We start from the raw sequence: 13,222 nt of genomic DNA, 5'->3' as shown, positions 1-13,222 counted from the left end.
TTTTGCTGTAGATGCATTCATTATATTCTTTTTGTTATTAGATGAAAGACTATTGTGATTATGCCATACTATTTATGTTGAAAAATGCAACATTTTATATTTTTCCTCCTTTAAATCAGTTAGAACTTCTGCTCTTATTAGTAAAATGATGAGAGTTACACTGAAAGACGAACAAGAAGTTTACACTGTTGCCTAATCATAAAGCTTGGATTGGAATCAATAACTGTATTTCATCAGTCTGTATGCCAAACATATTTCCATTAGAGTATCACCATAAAAATATTACAGAAAAGGAAAAGTTTATTTTGGATTAACAACAGAGTTGCTTCAGGAAACTTACAGCAAATATGATAAAGTGTGTCAAAATATATCGAAATATCTTTTATACAGACATTTTGATATACACTGGGAAGTATATTCTAAGTATCTTAGATCTGATGTATTCTCTTGAGCCTTTTATGTGCTCCCCTTTTAACACTTACAAAACTATCAAGAGTTTTGCTTTTCTTTAGTTAAAGATTAATCTTTGCCCCAACATGTGTCATAAAATAATTACCCAATGTACATTATTAAGGAATAGTTAAAAATATAGAAGATTATCCTGAATTTTTCAGATGGAATATTTTATATTTGATCTATAATTGGTCATTTCTTCTTTAGTATGATTCCATACATACATTTTAAATCATTTTCTTTTATGAAGTTTTACTTTTTCTCACAATCTTAATTATCATTCTTCTGTTTAGGAGAGGTCACTGATGTAATGGTTCTGGGCTGTGCACCAAATTCTGTTTTTTCTTTTGGAAAAAATGGCCTTCCAGGTGTAGCCCAGACTCTGCAAAAAGAAATGTTTATTTCCAAAAGTAATAGCTAATGCTGTGTTGTGGGTAACAATGCTGACACATCTCTCAATCACTCTTTTATCTCTATAAATCTCACTTTGATGCTTCATGAGTTATAATCTTTTTAGCCCAACACAGTTGCTTGATCTCACTGTCCAACAAGAGAAGCAAATTAATTTAAAGCAAAACTGTTTCTCTTTTAATGGTTATAATGCAGTAGACTAAGACAGTGCAGCAGGTATTTAAGCAACAGCCACAGCAATGAATAATGGGATTTTTGTTTTCAAAATATTTATCACAGTAGGAGGAAACCTAATAGGTATTTGTTTATTATGGTTATTCTCCAACAACACAATATTGCATTCTGAGGTAGACCAATCAGTTTTAAAATAAAAGTCTCCTTGAAGGAAGGAATTAAGAAAATATTTTACACCAAGTCCTGATGATCTTAAGCAGTCCGCAGTTATTTACTAACTACTCAACAAGCTATGTTTGACACCAAAATGTAACAAAAAACTTCTCCACATTCTGATGTATCATTATAAATCCTAGCACATAGACAAATGGTACTTTTCCATTTGGGAATGTTCCTGAAGAGTTAACTGCAGTATGTGACCTATCCTGGAATAACATCAGGTAGATAAACCCTAAAATCAAAACACCAGCTTTAATAGCAAGAACAAGACATAGCAAGCACAAGAAATAAATCTGATTTTGCTTTAAAAATGCACAGAGAAAACACAAGCATAAGGTCATGAGGACAGCAACAAAATGTGTTTGTTTTTTTTTTTTTAACAAAGGACTTAGATTGTGCTTCATTAATACATTCAAGGAACAGTTCTAAGAACAACAGTGGAAAAGAGTAAAAAATAATTCAGCCCATAACCATTATTTTCTGAAAGGTGGGACTGTTAAAAAACATTGATTTATAGTCTGTAGAATGGGTTCATGGGTTGTAAATAACAAAAAATTATTCAAAGTGCCTATAAATTCCCTTAAACTTCTATATGCAATTTCTGTAGCAGTAAAGAAACTTAAGTAATGTACACTACCACAGCTGCAGAACTGCAATCCCAATTCTGTTTTATTCCTTAAATAAGGACATAGTGTTTCTGTGGAGTAGCCATCCCCATTTTGTTGGCTAACCTTACAAAACACAGAAAAACAAGAAGTAATTGGAAAGAATCAGAACTACAAAGAAAAAAGATGTATTTTTCCCATCATTTCAGTACTGAATCACCTGAGCCATATTCATTAACAACAATCTTTGCATTGTGGGAAGAGAAGGAAAAATTAGATTTCTAAGGTGAAACAAAATTCTTCATCATTGCCTAATGAAGTAATCAGCTTTTCACTCTATGCAGTGCTGTGTCAGCAGAGCTGTGCACATGCAAGTGTTTGTAAATTCAGGATCTTAGATTGTGTCCTGTGATTTTCAACTACCCATATTGGGACTAGTCAACTTCTGGTGGCTGCTAAAGGCCAGGAAGTAACAATCTGATGCATTTCATCCCTGGGCCCTTCCTCTGCGAACACAATTAACATTTTGGCTGAGAAGCTGAGAACAGAAAGAAAACTCAGTAAATTCTGTGATTTCCCCCAGCAGGAAGGAAAATGCTAATTTTCTCTTTCTCATTGATCACTCAGTTACTTCTTATACATAGAGAAAATCCTCTGGTTCTAAGCAAAGAGGATGCTGAAAAGATTTTTATAAGACTCAAGTGCCATCAGTATTGCATTCCCTCACAAATACTTCTCAAATGAAAAAAAACACTCTAAGGCTGAGAATAAACTACTAATAAAAGCTTAATGAAAAACAAATGAACAAGAGATTTAACTACATACTAACCTCTTGCATCCTTCAAGAGCTTTAAAATAAAGGAAAAAAAGAACACTGCAGTGACATGTAATTTTGGGGCAACTCCATAAAAAAGTAGATGTTAAATTATCAATCAAAAACTCTAAAATCAGCCATGCATATAGATGAACATCGGTAACTTCCTCCCTTGTTATTTCTACTTTAAAAGAAGTGTCTCAGTTCACTAAAAATAAGACTGTAAAGCTGTATTTGATGCCTTGACTTGATCAACAAAAGCACACTACTTTGTGCTACATTTATTGAAATAACTCATAATTGTAACTCATAATCCTTAGGTTTTAAAAAATTGTAAAGAATTAGGTAGACCTGAACCAGTCTGGTCTCGACTGTCAATAGGAACTTGTTTTTGTGGATTAATGCTGTAACCTGTACAGTAAACGCTCAGTCCAGACAATGCCCTTCTGAGATCCAATAGGATATTTTTTTTAAAATTAGATTCTAAATTTCCTTTTTTCTGGTTTTATTTGTTTGGTTTTTAATATTAGGTTTCTATTAAACATACAGTCCTCTGGTTTCTGTATAATTAGCTGGCACCGATTTTTCCTAATTGTTTCCTGTTAATTTTGTTACTAATGAAACAACAATATTTTGTGATTCTGCTTTCAGAAAAAGTCTTTTTTCGCAAGAGGTTTTGAAGATCAAGATATGTAGGTTTGCCAGGAATCTTCCAGCTTTTGGAATTCTTTCTAATGGCTCATTAGCTCTGGTGGTGTGACATAGCGTTCGGAGAGCAGTCTTATGTCTCTTGTGTATTCTTCCAGGGCAGCTCTGCACTCTTCTTTGCTGCTTTTTACATCTTGCTTGTGTAAAAACTGTAGAATTAAAAAAAAAGTGTAAGTATTTTTAAACACATTGGCTTATGAATATGGTTGGTGTCAATACAGAAAATTCGGGAATGAAACTAACAAATTTAGAAGACTTAAAGGAATACTGAGACTTTTACTCTCTCTAGTTTTTAATTTTCATATGCACTCGGTACTTGAGCTTACCTGATTCAGGACTTTAGTCTACAAACTTTTAAGTTCAAGCATTTTTGGAAGCTCATTTTTCAGGGATTAGTCATTTTAGAAACCAGGTACTTTAAATTAGACATAAAAATTCCACGATTCTGCAGTAGAAGTGGGGTCAGAAGGAACCCATCCAAGAAAGGAGTATCTAGTTTTCCCTAAGTCTACACTGTCAGAATTTACCTTCCAGTCTTTAAAGGATGTGTGGTTTTTGTACTTAGGTACTTGGCCTTCACAAGATAGCTTTTCAAAATGTAACACCTTACATGCTAGAAAAGGATTTTTTAATTTTGAAAGTCAAATCTACCCGAGGCCATGACTTGCAATTTCTGTGTAGCTGGCTTGGCAGTGCCGTACGTTTTGCAGAATCCAAGTTTTGGATTTAAATATGCCTTGAGAGGGCCACAGAGGATTTTATGATTGATAAGAATTCGCAAGACCTTTGCGGCCTTTTGCCCGAGCCTGAGTGAGGTGGAAGACCAGCGGGCCCCCGCCTTGCGCAACGGACCCCCGCACTCCTCAAACTTCATTCATTTTACGCAGCCCGATCCACCTCCTCACCTCCCAAAGCCGCTGCCTCCGAGCTGATCAAGGCGGGAGCGGGAGAGCCCAAGGCATTACCGGGCGCAGCCCTACTGCGGCCATTTTATCGTCTAGGGGCCGGGGAAGCCGGCGGCCCCCGCTGCGGGTGGCGGGCCGGACGCCCGGCGGGGCGGGCGCGCCGGGGGTCTCGGAAGGGAAGCGCTGGTGAGGCCCCGCCGCGCCGTTCATGGAGGAAAGGGGCGGCAGCGCGGCGCGCACCGGTTCCTCGTCCTGCCCGTGCGCTCGGAGGCGCCTCCGGCGGAGTCCCGGACAGGCCCGTCTCCCCCGCCGGGCGCCATCGGCCGCTGCTGGGCCAGGCCCGGCTGGCAACCGCTCGGGGGGCCGCTGGTGGCGGAGACGGTGAGGGAGGAGCGGGCGCGCTGCCGCCGCTTCCTCCTGCACGGGGGCCGGAAGGCAACGCGGCCCGGGCCGCTGTGCGCGCGGACTGGGGAGCGGGAGAGGGCCGGGCCTCGGCGGCGCCGCCGCCGCTGCGGGTCACTCAGCCTCCCGCAGTGGGGGTGGGCGGCGGAGCGCGCAGGCCGGGGGAAGGGCCAGGGCCCGCCGCCTCTCTGGGCGATGGAGTGAGGGAGCGCGGCTCGGCAGCAGGAAGATGGCCGGTGGTGGCGGCGGCGGCTGCAGAGACAGCTTGTTTCTGGAAGGTGCGTGCATGGCTGAGCGGGGGGGAATGTGGCCCATGGGCTGCGTTTCCCTTCTGGCAACCAGTAAGGGGCACGGTACAGACTGGGGAATGGGGGAGGCGGGCGTGTGTGTGCATCTGGGGGGGGGGGGGGGGGAATGGGTCCCTTTTGGGGGACGACGACAATGAGAGGTGGCTTCGTGGTGGGGAAAGGGTGGGTGCCGTAAGGGGTGGTTTGATTTGGTGAAAAGAGACCTGCTTTTGAGGGAGGGGTTAGTGAGGGCGATTTGATTTCTTTTTTTTTTTTTTCTTTCTTTCTTTCTTTCTTTCTTTCTTTCTTTTAATTTTCCGAGGCTTTGGAAGTGCCGTGTTTTCTTTGTAGGGGCAGATCGCTGAAAGCAGCCTGGGCTTGGTGCAGCAGGGCCGGTTTTGCAGCGGGAGGAATCTGCCCTCGGCGGGGCGGTGGGCTGGTGGGCGGCCGGGCAAGGTTAGCGCTAGGTGAGGAGGGGAAGCGAGGATTGCTCTGCCGCCTCCCCGCTGCATTTCCCTGCCTTTAGTCCACTCCCAGGCCCCGGCCTAGCCCGTACCTTTTCCCCCACCATAAATTGAGTCTCGTCTGCTTCTAAAATGCTACTTTAAAGGCTTGGGACTGAGGTTAATTTTTGAAGGGGGATCATTCTTTCTTACATTTGTGATATGAAGATGATGATGAATCTATTAGCTGCAACTGAAAGAAACCCTTAGCGTGTATAAACCCCTGAGTAATTTTTTTGATGTACAGGTTTGGTGGTGTTTTTTGTCACTGTGAAGCTCTTAATTATAATGCAAAAAGTCTCCTGAAATTTGAATATCTTTAATTGTCGAGCCTTTACAGTTTCACCGATTTAAAAACAAAAATCTGCTATTATAGTCTTACAAAATTGCTCTAAGCACACATCCTGATGACATAGGCCAATAGTCTGCTAAATTCTGCCAAATTACCATGATAACGAAGAAAAATATATGTTAATGAAATAAATTACTCCTCATAAGTAGAGTTTTTCAAGTCAGGGATAAGTTTAGCATTGGAGATTTTGTACGACCTATATTATATAGAACATACCTCTTGCAGATTTTCTTTCACTGCAGGATGTTGGGGTTTTTATTACTAGAGCTTCAGGAGTTCAAGTACTGCGTGAACAAAATACTGCTTGTTGTTTTTAATTAATCTGAAATTCTGATGTTCAGAAACTCTTTCTGGTTAATAATGGCTGTCACGTTACCTCCCTTCTACCTTTAAAGTGTTTGGTGGTGAAATGCAGACGCTCCATTTTTTCCTGAACTCTCTCTGCAGAATATAGTGAGGTTTGTGCAGACAACTAAAAGCGTCAGGGTGATGACTAGTCACTGTCTTCTGCATGCACCTTGGCTACTTGCTGGTTGGACAAGTGGCTAAGAAAATACAGGTTTCAAGTGCAACACCTGCACATTTTTTACTTCTGAGATCTCTTTCCAACAGCAGGACCAGCACAACACTGGATAGCATCCCCATTCAAAGCTTCAGTGTTCCACAATTGGTGAACTGAGTTATCAGCTGGTTTTGTGTTTCCCCATTATCTGGGGATGCATTAATTTTAGGACTGATGATGTGATAGAAACCCTAAGAGTGTGCGAGTGTGCACACACATGTGAAGAAAACCTGATGTGGATGGTGGTGACAAAAAATTTCTGAGGGTGGCCCAAGTCCAAATGGGATGATAGTACTATGGCAGATTTAGTAAGAGCTGGTAAACTTTGTACTGATTTGAAGCAAAGGAAAAAGAAGGCTTTCTGGTGTTATTTGAGAGGTTCTTATTAGGGATGTTGACTTTATGGGAAAAGTAAAAGCATAGAATATGTATATATGGGGGGGTTTGGCAATCTGTAATCTGGAAACATACAGCAGCACATTAGATCAACCTAATGATGTTAGAACCAGCATTATCCAAAGGCTACACAACCACGAGAGTGCCAGACTTGTGAAACAAGTATAACGGGACAAAAACAGGGATAAAAGTGTATAGAGTAGGAAATATGGCAACTTCTATTGCAAGATGATGATTAATACATAAGCCTGGAGTTATATCTATAACTAGTCTGAGTGTGTATATTTCAGGGACTCTGTTGAAGTCTGTGTAAGCAACAACCAAAAATTGTTTACTTGATGTTTTTGGAAGTGTTATGTTAAAGGCTGGTAGAGAGGAGGGGGAGGACTCCTCTGTCCATCCCTGCCATTAATGTGCAAAACAAACGAATTACGTGCCAAATGGCTGTTAGATCTATCACTAATTGAACTCAGTCTAGTGGAAACTGTGCTGTTTAAATATGTACCTATATATTTACGTGTGTGCGTATATATATATATATGTACACAGAAACTTCTGGTGCTGTCATGCTTATGTTGACTCTCAGTCAGACTTAAGATAAACATAGAGTTAAATGAAATTAATTGTTTTTAAGTATGATAGTTGTTCAGAATTTTGGTTTTGATTCCACATGTCCAGTAAGATACAGCTTTTCTCTCATGTAGTGTAACAGATGTTACTATGAAGAAATATGGCTGTCATGCTGCTGTTAAAGTGCTTCCTTTTAATATTTTTATTATTTTATTCTCCAATGCAAACAAAATGGTCTTTCTGAAGGGTGTTCCTTGAGTGATTTATCTGTTGCCTTTCTGGTAATGCCGTTCTTGAACACAGTGATTCATACTAGTACGTGGTTTTTGTCCAGTTTTGCGTATCTAATGTGTCATAATTTTTTATGCTGTGATGTATAGACTATTTTATGGAAAATGTGAAAAAGATCCCTAGAACTATAATGTTTGACTGTTTTTAAAGCTTCATTTGTTATCATTCTGGAGTGGTGCTAATAGTTGGTATACATCACATACATAATATCCATGACCTTCATGTTTACTTTTCTTGAAATGTCAGGACTGTTAGAATTCAGAAGTGTGGAAAGTACCTTATTTTTGTTATTTAAGCTAGTTTGCGAGTGGAATTAGTAAAACTTTTCCCTCATTTTCTGAATTTACTTTCCTACAGTAAGGTTTCCAAGTTATGGGCAGAATATGGAGAAATTCACACTAACAAAGCATGGGAATTCTTTCCTGATTTGGAGGACTAGAAATTTAGTGATGAGAGATTTCCATCTGCAGGAATTCCTGTATTTTTCAATTGATAGTCACACTTAAAATATAAAGCAAAGATAGGCAAAGCTATTTGGATTTAGAATAAGGGGATGCTCAACATCTAGGAATAGAGAGTACTGTTGATCATTACTCCTGGAGAAAAATTGTGGGAACTCTTGTTATATTCTGCCTCCTTGGATATTACTGAGTTGCAATGAAATTGTAATTTCTTTTTTCCACCCTTGAATGTAAAGTTTCCCTATGTTTGTGCAGTAGGTAACAGGCAAACTTTAAAGTATTCCTAAATGCATGTCTTTTCCAGAAGAAAGGAGAAATGTTTTATTCCTTCCTGTGTTCTTTTTTCAGTCTCCTGGTGGTTACAGTAGTGATACTGAGAACCAATACTGAAGTTTCTTTTTGAGGACCTCCTTTCTAAGGAATGTTGCCAGTCCCTACCTACAGAGCTGCTGAGAGATTTCAGTGCAGTCATGACAGGAATTTGCTCAATTTTCATTCCATTTTCTTGGCTACAGGTTTTCTAATAACAATAGAGAAGACTATGTGAACTACCCATTAGCAGCAGCAGAAGAAACTTCACAGTTGTCTGCCAGAGGACTCTAGAAGACTGCTTTGTTTTTCATTCAGCTCACATATAAAGAATTGTCTTCACCAAAGCAAGAGTTGTAGGCTTGTGTGTTTTCTTAAAAGTAGCTGAGATTCTGGAGTGGTACAGAAACACACAGCATTTGTATATTAGTGTATAGATAATAGAGTTGCCATTTGAAGCGGTGGTCAGCCTTTCCTGCTGCGCCCCCCCTTTTTTCTTAATCATATTGAGAAATCTCTGACAAGAGTTAACACAAATTAGAGTGGAGTTTATATTCAGATGGAACACTTGAAAATTTCCTACCTGCTATGCCTCTTCTCTTTATTTTTCTCTTAACAGTGAGATTTAATTATTAATTTTTTGTAATTGTCTCTGAAGCAGTCTCTGATGCTTTGTTTATGACCTAGTAGAGATAAGTATTAGCTTCAAAATGATGGGAAGGGATGTTCCAGGTACCATTCACCTTCTTCCATGTCTTTATCATAATCCAAACTCCTGCTTTATGCTGTTGAATTCCTCTCTGGTTTGCATCAGTCCTATCAATGTCTGGACATGTTCTGTTAGTTTCTTCTGTTTTTCCTGAGAGTGGTTTTCTATCTGAAAGTGGGAAATTCATGACTCTTCCATGGCTTGCTTATGTCTCCCAGTCCTCTGACCCATTCAGAATTTCTTACCAGCACTGCATATGTGTCTTTTCAAACATTTGTTCAGCTGTCCTTCCAGTGATTTTAAGAATAAGAAACCTTCTCATTGACTTCAATGACAGATTATTTTCTAGGAATGAAACCCACTTGTTGAGAAGTATTTCTCAGCAAAGTCAAATTGAAACTGTCTTCTTACAGTCTTATTTTTTATATGTGCCAATCTAACTGGGGTGATAGGTGGCATAAAATATTAAGGAAGGCTGCTTCTTAAAGCATGTAGAAAGATACTAAAAATAAATGTCATCTATTAATGGTCTATAAACATATGTTGTAATATGCTTGGTAGCACATTCTAAAATAATATCCCATGCCCAAGTCCTCTTCCACATCATCACCTTCTTTTTAATTTTGAAACGTAGGATTCTAGGAGCCCAGGCTCGTCCTTGGCTTTCTGAGTTGGAAGGCATCTGTGTGCAATTTTCTGGTTTTCATTATGGGGGCATTTATTATTTGGTATTTTTTCCTAAGTAGTTGCTGCTATAATAATTTTGCACAAAGTGGGACATAGAAGTTTCAGGTGTAAGAGTAGCTGTCTTGTGTGGGATGCCTCATCCGTTATTTTCTGGCACTTGGATTTGATAGGAAAGCACTACTCTTTCCTCAGAAAAAGTACAGAAATTCTATTCGTTTTTAGTGGCCAAAAAAAAAATAAAATGGGGAATGTTCCTAAAAGAGATCCTTATACTCTTCTTTATGTAAGTATAAATACAAAAGTGATAGTAATAACATAAATAATAACATCAATATGTGGCTTGATAGGAAGCATAAACCAACATTTTGCAAACATCTTGCATGCACAGATACTTTTTGAGTGAGCCTGTTTGGATATTTTAGTCTTTTGCTTCTTGTTTTATGTACAAGGATAAAACATAATGGATTATTTATTGTAATGATTTCAACAACAACTTTGGCTTTTATTACTGTTGTTTCTGGAAGACTGTGCATGGATTTCAGTGCAGTATCAGACTTCACCTTTTCTATAGAGTTTTAGCCGTGTCTCTTAATTGAAATAATTGAGGGGTGTCAAGGGGTTTTGTGTTGTAGGAGGTCCTATAATCTAAGACTAATCACCAAACTCTTAAATACTGCTGTATAAGAATATGAGGGTTTTTTGAATCATCTCTCATCATTTGGTCTCCTCCCTTCCCACTAATAGCTATTAAACCCTTTTGTTTGCAGAGGAGTAGAGATCTCACAGGTAAACAGCTAGAAATTTTGTGTAACTTGCCCACTTCCATAAAACAGAGAAGTCAAAATTGGTGTCCTTGAAGTGAAGGTTTCAGTGTTTCCTCAGCATGGTTTGGTTTACTCCTAACTGGTGTTAGTACATACACTGGCTGAGCAGTCAGGGGTCAGAGCAGCTAGAGGACTTGGTACACAGGATGGGGTATGCCTCCATCTGTGTATGTGTGTGTGTTGCAGAAAGGAGTGGAAGAGTGTACAGGATAGCTTAAGATACTGCAGGAGGCTGAGAAAACAAGATAAATAATAATGGAGCTGTTGTGGTGGGGGAGGCTGTAGAGATACGGCGAACAAATTCTTTTTTTGGGAAAAAGGGCAAATGTAATTCTTCTCTTGGTTTTTCTAAAAGGCACTTCCATTGTGGGGGGGAGCAGATTCGGAAAGTTCCTTTCCTTTGGCCCATGTTTCAGCACCTATTTGGTTTCAGTTTGGAGGTTTTTTTTTTTAAGGTAGGGATATTCTTAACGTAGGTTGAAATCTGTCTGATGCGCTGTGCTTGATTACTTCTTGCTTAAAATTAAGAAAAATAAAGCACTAGTAAAAATATTACTATTCTTATTCATCATATAGAATTAAACCTGGTTTTATCTTATACATTTAATTCTTAAAAGCATGTCTTATTAAACTTCATCTTGCTGTGTTCAGCAACCTAGCATGTGTAGTATTTTCAGGTGAAGGTGATCTTAAGTTGTGGTGGTCAAAGTTGGTGTCTTGTGTTGGTCAAGTCAGTTGCTTATGAATGTTGTGTTCACAGGAGTAAACGGCACTTCCATAGTGGGTGCTCAGCAGCCTGCGTTGATGGATATCATGATGCAAAAAGAATTACCTGGCAATCTTTATTTCCTTGAGCCTTCACAAATATAAGATAGAAAATGTTTTTAATTCTGCTGCTGAGGGCATGAAATTTCATTTCCTTTAGGAAACGTGGAAAAGATAACCAGTTCTTAACTAACGGCTTAAAAATCAAATAGTGTATTTTTAATCATTAAATCAGTGCCCCCCAAAAAAATCACTGCCTAAACAGTGACACATGTTTAGGTTGGAAGCTTTTTTTGAGAACTACTAACATGTTATATGTAGAGCTTCGTAGTTCATTAGTACATAGACATATTTGTGAGATGTCTTCTGAGTGCTTTCAATAGAATGACATAAAAGTAAAAAACTTATTTAGTTTTCTTGTATAGTGTAGTCTCCCTGCACAGAACTGGGGATCATGCCAAATGGAAATCAGTCTCTGACTTGCAGTCTAGTATAAATCACAATATAGAATGGCTAATGGTTATTTGCGTGCTGTAGCTAACAGGAACGATTAAGAGCAAATAACTTTTGAGAAGTTGTTTTGTTTTTATTTATGGTGTAATGTCTGCTATGAGTTAAAGAAATAGCATTTTGGCAATGCTGTTGTTCAAATAACTTTTTTCTAAATAATGTGTGGAAGAAATTATGTTCTAATATATATATGTTCTATTATACAAGGATAGTTGGTTATTGAAAGGATAGTTATAAATGCATGAGTACTCAGGTCTTGTAGTTAATATACACTAGCAATTTGCAGCGTGGATATCAAATTTGAAAATAATTCTTTCAAAATAAACTGTCCAAAGAGTAGTAAAATGATTAAGGTGCGATGCTATTGTCTTGTATAGGGTAATGATAAATTGGGTGTATTGATTCCCTAAAGCAGTGAACTGTGCTGTTGCTGCTTTTATCTTATCATGCCGTGACTCCATTTTGGATGTAAAGCTGCATGCCAACTATTTATTGGTTCTCTTTGCAAGGCTTAAAATTATTAACTGATTTGGGTGTAGGGACTAACAGAATATTATTAACTGATTAGAGGGAGTTATGTGTTGCAGCTGTGCTGCTCTTAGGGCTCACTGCTGCAGGTGGGAAGAGGGGGAGGTCTGCTTCTCTTCCCGCCCACCCCCCCCACCCCCCCACAAATTCCAGCCTTGTGGTATGTCTCCTACTGTCCACCACCCCTGAGATTTACCAGTTTATTGCCAAAGAGGTTGAACTTGCTGTGCACTGTGTTGCCAGATTGGCGCTTTGCCAAACCTCTGTTGAATTTGTTCACTGATGGGTAAGCAGGAGAGGCAGGACAATGGCTTGGGTTGGGGAGAGCAGACAGACTCTGCGTGTGAGAGGAGCAGGATATTCCCCCTTTCATCTCTGGTGAGCTGTTAAAAGTCAGGTTAAGGTGTCATATGTAACTTAAACTTTAGAATAAATACTTTTGTGTAACATCAGCTTTATTCTGCCCAGGGAAATTCAATTATTTTAAATAACAGGTAACTTCTGTGCAGAACAAGTTTATGGTGAAGGCTGGAGACTGGAGGGAATAAATTAATAGGCTGTGGTTATTCTTCCCAGGTTGGTCAGCAGGCCTTTAAAAAGTTTTTGTTAACGGGCAAGTGTTGTAAGTGCTGCATGAGGCAAGGAAACATTTCTGAATGTATGTCCCAGTAATTCCTATGAAAGAATAATTTGGAGTGAAAGACATTGAATTTGGGATATCTTTCTCTGACTGAATCTGGGATATCTTTCTCTGACTGAATCTTGAATGATTATAAA

The 13,222-nt window shown here is 39.2% G+C and overlaps 1 protein-coding gene and 1 long non-coding RNA gene across 4 annotated transcripts in view; one reads left to right on the top strand and one right to left on the bottom strand.

Moving 5' to 3' along the window:
- Positions 1-282: 282 nt before the first annotated feature.
- On the bottom strand, positions 283-4,427 carry LOC148053433 (uncharacterized). The gene is made up of 2 exons (XR_015708591.1): positions 4,290-4,427; positions 283-3,533 (listed from the first exon to the last, which is right to left on the bottom strand). It is a non-coding gene; the product is annotated as an uncharacterized LOC148053433 (long non-coding RNA).
- Positions 4,428-4,828: 401 nt separating this feature from the next.
- SENP6 (SUMO specific peptidase 6) overlaps positions 4,829-13,222 on the top strand; it is an 84,678-nt gene continuing 76,284 nt past the window's right edge. For 2 of the 3 annotated variants that reach the window (XM_087776295.1, XM_087776294.1), the window contains exon 1: positions 4,836-4,969. In XM_087776295.1, coding sequence (XP_087632421.1) covers positions 4,921-4,969 — 49 coding nt within the window. In that variant the 5' untranslated portion in view covers positions 4,836-4,920. Of the gene's footprint in view, positions 4,970-13,222 lie in introns of all 3 variants that reach the window. The other variant, XM_087776296.1, reaches the window with a different exon arrangement.

The sequence above is a fragment of the Nipponia nippon genome, unplaced genomic scaffold (genome assembly GCF_047370975.1).
Source record: "Nipponia nippon isolate SJK-2023a ecotype South Korea unplaced genomic scaffold, ASM4737097v1 scaffold_4, whole genome shotgun sequence".
NCBI lineage: Eukaryota > Metazoa > Chordata > Aves > Pelecaniformes > Threskiornithidae > Nipponia > Nipponia nippon.
The sequence above is the reverse complement of the archived record's forward strand: the minus strand, read 5'-3'. Positions and strand labels throughout refer to the sequence as shown.